This window comes from Glossina fuscipes, unplaced genomic scaffold (genome assembly GCF_014805625.2).
Source record: "Glossina fuscipes isolate IAEA_lab_2018 unplaced genomic scaffold, Yale_Gfus_2 269, whole genome shotgun sequence".
NCBI classification, from domain to species: domain Eukaryota; kingdom Metazoa; phylum Arthropoda; class Insecta; order Diptera; family Glossinidae; genus Glossina; species Glossina fuscipes.
Window position 1 is genome coordinate 58,151 of NW_023998612.1, and position 11,841 is coordinate 69,991.

General features: G+C 35.4%; 1 protein-coding gene and 1 pseudogene across 1 annotated transcript; both read left to right on the plus strand.

Annotated features, from left to right (window-relative positions):
- Positions 1-1,836: 1,836 nt before the first annotated feature.
- On the plus strand, positions 1,837-3,404 carry LOC119642885 (annotated as a pseudogene).
- A 17-nt stretch (positions 3,405-3,421) lies between these two features.
- LOC119642886 (uncharacterized protein DDB_G0271670-like) lies at positions 3,422-4,596 on the plus strand. The gene is made up of 2 exons (XM_038042186.1): positions 3,422-3,935; positions 3,986-4,596. The coding sequence occupies exons 1-2, from the start codon at positions 3,422-3,424 to the stop codon at positions 4,594-4,596; spliced, it is 1,125 nt and encodes a 374-aa protein (XP_037898114.1).
- Positions 4,597-11,841: the final 7,245 nt, after the last annotated feature.

Sequence of the window (11,841 nt, forward strand, 5' to 3'; positions counted from 1 at the left end):
GCAGCTCTTACCACTTTTTCCTTGGATTTTTCACGTTTGCAGAGGCGTCGTAGTTCCGATACCCATGATGAGAGTCTAAAATCTCAGCAGAGCAGCGGTGATATTTATTTACCTATACATCTTGAACAGAGTCATTTAATTGTTTAATTTTTTTTATTAAAAAGAATTTTAAAAATTCTTATATAATTAACAACACTAATGTACATTCGGCAAATTACTTAATTACTATTAATTTATTATTCATATTGTTTATTTTAATTATTAAAATGTTTTCTAACTAATTTGCTTTGAATAATACTGATTAGCGCAGTAGAGCAAATTTGTCTTATGAACCCCCCAATTACGGCGAGCTGGTCACATTTCGTTAAAAGCCCTTTAAGTATGCTAGAGATACTCGGTTAAAGGTTCTTCCAGCACTATTCTCCACCTCCTCGCTCATTGTTTTGCGTTGGCATTCATGAGCCAATGTCTACAAATGGCCTTTCCAGCAGATAACTTTTTAATCATAGTGTGGCTACTCACTAGGACAAAGCAGCTAGAACCAATATGGCAATGCCGGACAGTACTACCGAGATTATCATGATTTCAGATATTTCTGTCATCGTCATCGATAATTCAGTGCTGGCAATGTATTTTAATAGTCATTCCCAAAGTGGTTAGAATGTTAGAAATCCAAACCAAATGTTAACAAGCTTAGAACAGTCATTGTTTCCACATTGAATAAATTTCTGCATTTGCAGTAAAGCACAAATTACTGCTATTACTGGTAAATTGTCTGGAAGTCTATGAACATGACAATGACTCATATTTTCATATCTTTATATATTCATATCTTTGGTTTCTCTATTGATAATTTTTTACGTTTCTGTAACAAATATTTCTAAATTCTCTTTGAACCTGTTCACACCTTAAAAAAGAGTCAACACAAGCTTATTATATTTTTAACTGGCAACTTTAAAAAAAAATATTATGCTTTTGACCAATTTTATTCTTTCATCTCCACAAACCTAAAAAGAAGAGAAATGCAATCATGCTAAGTCAAAATTTTCCCCCCAATTTTCTTCGAGTTCTATCTAATTGTTTAAGAAATTCTTTTTTGCTTTCATTTCATTCGTTTATTTTTGTAGTTATTTTTTATTGCAAACGTTAAAAAAAACTCAAAATCGAAGACTGTATAATTTTTACATGCATTGTTCATTCTGACCAAAAGAAATGTTAAACAGAAATACACGAACACAGCATATGTCAGCTTTTTGACTAATACTGACATTGACTAACTTAAACGTGACTTTGGATTATTTTTTGTTGGCAATCTCTCATAATCGTCGCTTCAGGGATATGGCTTACATAGCGGCTATCCGTTAAGCGTACCATATATCAAGAACGCTTCTTTGTACATTTGCCATATCCGTGTTTGTACCCTACACTTTTGAAAATGAAAAATAAAAGTTCTTGTTTTCCCTAAAGCAAGGTGGGTATGGACATCTGCCTACTAGAGAGGTGGTAGCTATGCTGATGTACGCTAAACGTGTCTGCTGTAGCGATATTTTATCCATCGGGCATTTAAGATAAGAATATTGAGATATGGTAGGCATCACCGTAGTAGCACCGGTGCCGATAACACCGTGGCAGCTCTGCAAATCAAGCCCAGCCTGTATTTGTGCTTTCGGATCTGACCCGAATTCAGTAATTGGTATGTAAACTTTGATTTAATTGCAAAGTATTCTCCTAGTTAGTTTTAAAACAATTTTTAGGAATATGTGCCGATGGTCATTATTACAAATTCCTTTTTAATAGTAAAGGTGAATGCAGCCGCGACGTGTGTACCCAATTTCTTTTGAACTTTTAGAAGTTGCGTATGTATGGAAACATGACGGTGAGATTTTGCAAAACAACCAGGACGGTTTAGAGAAAATTGTAGGTGAACACTCATTCCCATAGATATAAGTTACACACAATCACTAATCGCGTTTTATATTTAAAATCATCGATTATAATCGTTTAACTGTACACAATGTAACGATGCTAGATGGCGGGGATTACGAGTGTGTGGTCAAATTTTCCGTTAACGAAATCTCAGCTAAAACAAATGTTGTAGTAGAAGGTGCTCCTGGGGCCCCAGGTGGTGTCCAAGTAGTAGATATTGGAAAAACGAAAGCCCTTATAGAATGGAATGGATGGTGCGAATAACGGACGGCCTATACGTTATTATAATATATTAGGCCGCACTAATTGGAATCGTACATGGGTAAATGTATCAACACATGTGCAAGCACATGAAATTGACCGTTACACAAGTAGACAGCAAGCCGAAATTTCAAATTTAACTCCGTGATCATCCTATGAATTTAGTGTTGCCGCAGTTAAGGAATTGGGTACAGGCACGCCTTCTACCCCATCCCCTATTTAAAGCACACACGAAGACAGGTAGGATTTGTTATCAAGAGTAAACCATTGCTTTACCAATTTCTTAATGGCACGCCCTACATTGCTCCTAAAAATGTGCGTGGAGGGGGCGGTAAGATTGGCGATCTGACCATTACCTGGGATCCTTTACTACCTCAAGAACAGCACAGTCATGGAATATACCAGAAAGTGTTTTGGCGTCTGAAAGGCAAATTAGAATGGGCTTCAGAAATTATTAAGCGTCAAGACAATATAGGAATGGCAAACATACCGCTTAATAATTACTACACTGAATACGAGGTTAAAGTTCAAGCTTTAAACAACGTGGGCAAAGGACAAGAAAGTGAAGTAGTACTTATATACTCAGCCGAAAACATGCCTCTAGTAGCTCCTCAAAAACCGAAAACTCACGCTTTCAACTCGACCGCTTTCAATGTTACTTGGGAGCCGATCGAGTTAACACGCGAAAATATAAGAGGAAAACTTATAGGTCATCGCGTAAGTAATATTTATACCCAGAATTATAAATTGAATTAACGATACGAATATCATCTAGATAAAATATTGGAAAACTACGCAGGAAGAAGAAGATGCGGTGTATTACTTATCACGGACTACACGTAATTGGGGTTTAATTGTAGGTTTACAACCAGAAACCTATTATTTTGTCCAAGTGATGGCATATAACGCGGCTGGAGAGGGTCCAGAAAGCGAACGAGCCGAAGGTAACGATAATTATAAAGCTAATTAATAGACATATGTCCGTAATGTAAAGGAAATCTTTAATTATAGAGCGCACGTACCGTAAAGCTCCACAAAAGCCTCCTTCGTCTGTTCATATTTATGGCATTAACCCTTCAACTGTGCGAGTTGTTCGGCGTTATGTTTCACCAGCTCTTGATATGGATGCGTTAGTATTTTGTATTGACTCGACATACCTTGGTTCGAAATTTTGCGAATTCGAAAAAGGACATCACTACAGGCCCTATAGCTCTTAAAATTTTAGGGATCTTGGATGTGTATTTCCTTATCAACGTCTCATATGAAACAATGCATAATGTCGGAGCAGCGATTCGATTTTTTACGCGAATTGGTTAAGAACATACCGGATATAAGTGTGGCTGAAGAAGCGGCCCAATATCAAGACGATGACAATCAAAGTTCTAATGAAGAACCCTGTAACGATTCGGATACACCATACTATTTAAGTATGCCATCAACTTCCACCCAAAGACACCATCACAATTCCTTTAACGGTGGCGGAGGAGAAGGCGATAATGGAGATGATGCCGTCAGTGCAAATGGGTTCACCACACAGCCCAAACGAGCAGACCTCGAGCACAGCAGCCATTATCAGCATGTAAAACGTGAAACACCAGAGTCGAGCAGTCATCGGTTAAAATTGAGACGTTTATTACCGAAATCTTCAAATTCCTCTTCTTATTTGCCCACAATTTTGCCCACAGCAAATACTAACAATGTCAATAGTGCATCCTTAAGGGATTTAAATGTTTTGTCAAATTTAAGCGGTACTAATTCGGAATCCTCTCCCTTACCGGAACCTTATACAACGCACTAAAAACGCAACGTCTCAAACATCAGTCACATTCGCTTTCATCGAATAGCAACAATCGTCAAAATACTCTTACAAATGCAACCACGACGACAACAGCAACAATACCGCCATCATCATCATCATCATCATTATCATCATCATCATCATCAATAACTATACCAAATAAATTACAACAAAAACAAACTGCCATACCCGCGCCTATCGTTAGCATCGGTTTTTGCAACAAACCTGTAGTCAAAATAGATTATAGCAGTTTATCAGCAGCGGATCCAACCACAACGACAGCAGGTTCCTGCCCCTCGAGAGCACCCGCCACTATGGCAAATACATTCAATTTTTCGGCTGACTGTGGGGCTACTACACCAGTTATAAATATAGATCTTTCCAACATGGTGGGAAATGTTGCAACCGATTTAACCACCACCAACAAAAAAACATCACAAGCTAACGTAGTTAGTATTGGTGTAACTTCCGCATCAAATATTGACGGGGTAACCAAAGTTTCAATCGATTCAAAGAGTTCATCGAACGATTCGACAGTAAGATCTACATCGATAATATCATCTAAAAGCAACCCGTGTTTGGATTTAGATGAGGACTATGACGATTTATGAATTCTCCCCTACTATTGTTCTTCTCTCTCCCCTTCTGCAGCAACGGAATAAATTCAAATGAACTAATGACTTTATATCTTCAATTATTAGTATTATTATTTTTTTTTTTTTGTAGTTTTTAATTATCGCTGGATATATTAAAAACATTTGTAAAAATTCTAGAAGTTGATGTAATTGTAATAAGTAATAGAAAGAAAGAAGGATGGTTTGTAGCGTCCGGAATCAATTCGTAAAGATTCTAAAAATATGCTGCATTCTTGATTAATGTAAGATTCTGTGATTTAACTGGACTCATATGTCCACACACCGGTATCAAGTTCTTGAAATTCTCGAAGCTTTAACCCTGTAACCCCTAATAACAATGTGCTCAAAGTATGCGCAAGACATGAATGAATCTGTGTTTTTCGTTGGTATGGTATTAAGATGGAATCTGAAAATGATTGAAATTAAATCAAAGTTTCGAAAGGTTTCTTCATTAAGACTTTAGAGAATAAGCGTATACAATTATCAAGAATTTTGCATGTATTGTACGACTTTAGAGAATAAACGCATATTCGTTCTCAATAATTCAACAGGTAAAAAAGCCATCGATGCGAGATTAAATTAAGGTTGTATGTGCATTTTCACAGAGATGTATCAACACAACGTTTAGTTTTCTACTCAGTCTCGCACGAGTTCTTATGCAGTGAGGATATGCTGACGGAATTTTTTCGCAAATATAGCAATATAGCAATGCATTGAGTAAAGGTGTGTGTGCATTTACACAGATGTATAACAATACTTCAACTGCAATTGACAAGATTCTCATACAGTACCGCTCGAGTTAATAATATGAAGAAAGCCTTTTGTAAAGAGTTTTGAAAATATTTGAAAAGGCGACGATTATCGTTAAGAGTTTTTCTCGGAGATGGCAGGCAAGCGGATAGCGTAACTTATATAAAGGCATGAACATGCTTAAGATTACTCTGTGAAAACAATAACTGCGCTTACTCAACTTAAAAAAGATTACAGAAATGGCTATAAAATGCGACAGCCGGGGAGGTGTGGTTACCATTTCACAGACAAGGGCAGAAGAAAAAAAAGAAAAACGAGAAGAAGTAAAAAATCTCAGCCTTTACAGAAGTTGTTGTATTGTTTGGGAAAACCCATTCAAAGTATTTCGCAGTGACGGGAGTGTCTGGCTGTGCCGCTATACATTGAATTTGCAACTAGTGGTTAACCCAAAGAAAGGAGATTTTGGATAAGTCATGGCTTGACAGTAACGCGAGTGGCTGTCAGATCTGTGGCAACAAGTATATATTCTCCGTATGCCATTGACTAACCTGTGGCTGTACTTTCACAGACAACTAGCCACTCTAAAGACATTAGTATATCTGCGTAATATATAAACTTAATTAGTTTTACTCACAATCCGAGTTTTTCTTCGTCGTTTAAGGCTCTTTTGCTTCACTTTTATAAAGCATTTTTATCACCGATTTTTGATACTTTAGAATTACTTAATTCAAATTAAAGAAGTAACAGCGAACATTTTTCATTTAATCATTTCTCCGTCCGTATAAAAGTCAGGTACAATAAATATTCAGCTGAAGTAAGCGAACCCAAAATTATAGGCGTAGCTGTGACATTGTAATTAAAATTTAAACAAGAAGCACAAAATTAGGAAACTTCCAAACACATATATAAATAAATAAGTAAGAAAAAAGCAGGTACAAAATCACATGCATGTTTAGTGCAGGAAATACAGTCCCACTATATATGCATCAAACTGAGAGTAGAACATTAAACCCACGCAATCAAACGAAAGCTTAGCAATCGATCAAAGTCAAATCATTAAGGGATCGTAATTCGTTTTTGAAAACTAAAAGTCTCGATTTCGGCATAACAACGGCAACAGTTGAATATTACGAAAAGTATATTTAATGGTATGTAAAATGTATTCGATGAGGAGATTCGGTTTTATATATCGTTTAAAACGGTAAGTCGCTTATAATAACTAAAGTTCCTTAAAGAGTGGATGGGAACATTGAATTTTATTTCGTTTAATATATTTGATGAATCAATGTCATCACTTAACATTTCCACCACGTAACCACCTAATGTTTCTTCTCTAGCGAAAGTAAAGTCGTAAGTAATTATCTTTATATGTATGATGGCAGTAACACAGATGTGTCAAAATCTAAATTCCTTTTCGCAAAACCAGAATTTTTGATGCAAAAATTAGATTGATTTGTACGGAATAGAGTGTCGACTTCTCTAGATCAATATTTAAAGGTTTAGCTTCGTTTAAGAATTATTCAATACATTAAAATTTCATGATCAAGGAGTAAGCGAAAATTCCCTAATTTTTGCGCATTGATGATATAATCAGTGTTGAATAAGGTTCAACTTGAAAACGAAGTTGTTTTCTTGCATTTCTTTGAAGGCGGAATGAGGACAGGAGATGATCAGTGTATAAAACAAGTCCTAACTAAATGCCAAAGAGCACACGCCGGATTGGATGAATTGAAAACTATGAGAGAAAGCTTAAGTCACATAATTTTCCTAGCAACAACGTGTGGCTAATTCGAGGCTTTAATGATGTTTAAGTTTCAGTTTACATAGAATATCGTTTTACATCCGCGTTTTTACCATAAACTTTTTCCTTTTCTTCTTTTCTTTGCTCACTATTTTCACGACTTATACAGCAACTAACAATAAAAATTATTAACTAACTTTTTATCATATCTATCATACGCTTGTAGTCTCTACACTACCAATCTAAAAGTTCGTTCCTCTATTTAACATTTAAAGCTTTATTTTTTAATATATTATTAATTTTTTTCGTTTAATGCTAAATGAAATTAAAATAAAATTAAATTTTCTTTTTATTGGTCAAGGCTTTTGCATAATGTGACCGAAATGAGTATAACATATACGCATAAGTTAATCAGGCAACATCCAGAGAGCTCTGAAATCAGGTTATGCATACAAACACGTCGAGGCATACGCATACACGAGTCATTAATACAAATATCTTCTCGCAATTTGATCATACGTACATACTTGACTATGCTAAAGAGATAATGTCACATTTGAAGGACATTTTCTGATGTTCATGCAAAATGTAGAGATATACTGATTTTTGTAAGAGTGTGTGTGTTTGTGAATATGCATATGTTCAACTATGCACATGCTTTACTTGAGTAAAAATGTCAAATTAATTTGATATGCCTGATTGACTATTGTCATATATTGTCATATACTGAAATTGCAAACACTTACATATAGCTCTATGAAGAAAATTAAATAAATTATACGCATGCAAATATTTACATAAGATTTCATCATTTCTTTCTTTACTCTCTCCCTCTCTCTCTCTCTCTCTCTCTCTCTCTGTTTCTCTTTTTCGCTCCCCATATTTCTCTCTTTTTCAAGGACATGTCGCGTAAATTCAATTTATTTAATGTCATTTTTAATTTCATTAAAGATTATTTTTGACGTGTTTCTATGGAAATGCAGAGCAAAAGCCAGTTTAATGAACTGCAGAATGGTCTAAAACATGGAAATAGTTTTGCAATTTTGCATAAATCATTAAAAAAAACTAGCCATTAGGAATACTAATTCAGCTACCGATCACCTCTAACCATCGTCAAGACCACTGCAAGTCGTATACCGTCTTTTTTGCGTATTATGCTGCGATTTTCATATTGAAAACGTAACAAGCAAATTCATTCACAAAGAACTTAAAACGCGTTCATAGCATGCTACTACATTGTCTTTTTATTTTCCACTACGGATTCATCGCAGTTCGTTATATATTTATTAAAACAATCTGTATTTATATTTAATAAAATCTTGGGATCTTGGAAACCAAATCGAACGAAATGTCCGTTAGGTTTATTTAGTTCCAGCTCGTGTCAATATTGCCACTGTATTGATATGACTAAAAACTTAGTTGTGCCAAAACGAAGCTTTTGAATTCTGTTAACTTTTATACGTTACCTTTATCTCTCTGGTCGATAAAGTAAAGCTAAGGAAACAAAAATGCTTCCAAAAGAATTGTTTGCCTTAGTTGACTACATTTTTAAGAAGCAAATTTACTATCCTTATAGGTAGTCGAGTGCCTAATAATTGCGACAATCAAGTTAGCTAGTGGTTACTTTGCTCGCAGTTACAGATAGTGCTTAGCCAGTAAAGCCATAAAACTCATTGCCGAGCACATACCCACTAGGCTGTGGTCGCTTCGCTATCGCTTTCACTTTACTTCTGAAAAGTAACCCGCACGTACACTTATACCTGGACATCCCATGCAAACCTTAACATGATAAGAAATTGTCTTTGCTACACATTACATATTACATATCGCAAACATCATTAGAAGTAGTTGATGCTGGGAACATGCATGTCGAATTATACAAATTTAGAGCAAACTATTTGCATTAATTGCACAATAGTTCTAAGTAGTAACATAGTCAGTCACACATTTGTTGTTGTACAATAGTACAACGATCGCTTGTGGCAACTATAAAAGCGTGATGCACAGAGCAGCCATCTTTACGAATATGTGAAGGGACTTGAAGAAAAGTGAGCTGTGCAATCTTACCTTCTATTGAATGTAAACAGAGGCTGAACACTATTTAGTTTGAATAAAGCTTAACCGCCATACCTGAATGACTTATAGGACAGTTAAATCAGGGGACTCGACAGGCGCAGTGTAGGCACCATCCCTGACTATCAGACTTTAGAGGACCAGCATTCTTTGCGTAGATGTTATCCCTGAATAAATGATTTGAAAATAGGGATAAATAGTCTTACGTTAAGCACTACTAATAATTGGCGAGGATATAGGAATAAGCGCAGTTGGCAGCACTGCTTCCTTACAGTGTCGGGTGCCGTAACTTCAATGACAGCAACCATGAGTAATAATTAACAAAGCGATTAAAACCATGAATGTAAACCGGAATCGAAATTAACAAATAGAAACGCTACAGATGTAGAACGACAATAATCAAACGGTCAATGATAACCAGCGAATCTAAACGAGAAATTCAATACTTATCAATCATATGAAGTGATTTTTCTTCTTTAACCTTAAAAACAATTAAACGATCCCTCAATAAAAAATTTGAAGAGCACACGAATGTAAAGGTTTCTTGCAAACGGATCTCTGCAAAAGCACTATTAACAAACACCAGGATTTAAGCAAGCACCGTAGTACTAAGAACTAACGGGGAAGGCTTACAGTCTAATATTCGATACTCTACAATCCTTCTTAAGTATCTGATGGGCCCAAATGTAACAATTTTTATATCTGCAATGCACACGCCAGAAATATAAAGGTCTTCTAATTGGCCTTGAAAATATCTGCTTTACAAAAGAAAGGAAAAGAAGGATAAGCAATCAACGGAAATAGTTTTGACTACGTTTTAAATGCATTGCATCTTGTCAGAAGAGAAAAAATAAATTTAAAATGTTTGCGTCTTCATTGTGCTAGGTTGCGTTAGGATTTACTAACAGTTTTCGCTTCTTGAACTCACCGGAGTGCAAGCCTTCGCTTGCTATAAACTGCAAACTGTTCATAATTACCAAAACAAAGGAAAAAAGGTATAAACGCAGCGTTTCCGTAAAGTATCAACATACAGTTTCAATATTATTTCATTCATTGCATCTACATACGATACCAACGTGAGGCGGATATAACTTCGCAGGCATTGACCAAATCCTACCTTATACTACAAACTTGGCTGATGGGGTTTGACGAAAGAAACTAACAAAACTCTGAACACATAAGGAAGAACCGTTCACTTATATTTGTTGCTGAAAGCTTTTTCCTATCTTTAGAAAACGTCCATTCATTTTTATCTTCACTTTGTCCACAAGAAGAATAAAACTTGAAGACGTTATATTTCTAGGTTTTCTTGTTAGTACTCTGTCATCTTTTAATTGCCATTTTGACGTAATAGATAAAATTGAATGCAAATAGTGTTATAAATGTAATATCTTTACAATAACTTATTATGCTAGTACTTCTAACTGTATTTACAACACATCAACATCAAAGCGATATACATATGTATATAGCACCGTTATGTCGAGCGACGCTGAAGCGTATCTATTTATTCCCTAACTAAGTAAGATGTATAATTAATAGCCTTTATAGCATTCTTACTTTTTAGCTTACTTTCGCGACTTTCGAAAAGTTACGAAACTATTATTTAAAATATGCTCTGAGTATAAATTGATATTCTGTTAAAGTCTGATTCTCTAGAGAATCAACAAGCATTAAATAACAATAATGTGAATATTTTCTTTTTCAACTAGCTTTTAACGGTAATTTCTAATTTGTGTTTATTACAAGCTTAAGTAGCTTTTCTCACACTATACTCTTCCCTGTTGTCTCGTAATCCCTTAATGCACACTCTCTTTGGTCTATAACTTTATGCATTTTCTGCATCTTCTTTTTGGTCATCCTGTGGGTTTTGTAAGCAAGCGAAATTAAAAAAAAGACATCTTTTTTAGCTCTATGCATTTACGACTTCACTTGTTTGCTGTCTATTACTAGTTTTAGTAACAAAAGACGAACAATATATTAAGAAACGCTCAATGGACCCCTTTTACGGTTCCATTCAGCTCAGTGTGGTTTGGTGTTTCTTCTTCAAACAATATTCGCCTCAGAATATCGTAAAGAGCAATTTTTGCTGCGGTTATTAAATATTATTATACACTTTCCCCTCCTTCTCTCTTTATAATGAAGCATTTATTTTTTTTCGAAAACTGCTTGATTCCCCCAAGCTTTATAACTAAGAACGAATTTACTTGTTGATATCATTGACTTCTTTTTGGTGCTTAGGTTTTTGCTGCTTTTGCATTACTACTATTGTAGTCGCGAATAAAGTTACAAAAAAAAAAATCTTTATTAAGAAAGTAAAAGAAAAAAAGGCCGTGGACTAAGATAGGACTCTCACTTACGCCACGATTATGAGCGTTCTGGTGTCCCCTAAACCGATAGAAGCGAAGCAGGAGTTAAAATTTCCGGAACTAACGATAACAGATGCGCTAAAATTTTCTCTTGCAAGTGACACCACGATTCGGATCTACTTTCGTCCCGTCAGACAACAAATTCTATCTATTACGTATACATTTTTTCCTTGAGATCATCTACCGTTGGTAATGCTAAGAAGCATCCTTATAAGTGCCTATGGAAAAGCTTTATTTGCGCCTGCCTACGGTCATCTGCTTGTGTTTAAGCGGTTTCAAGTTGAATTA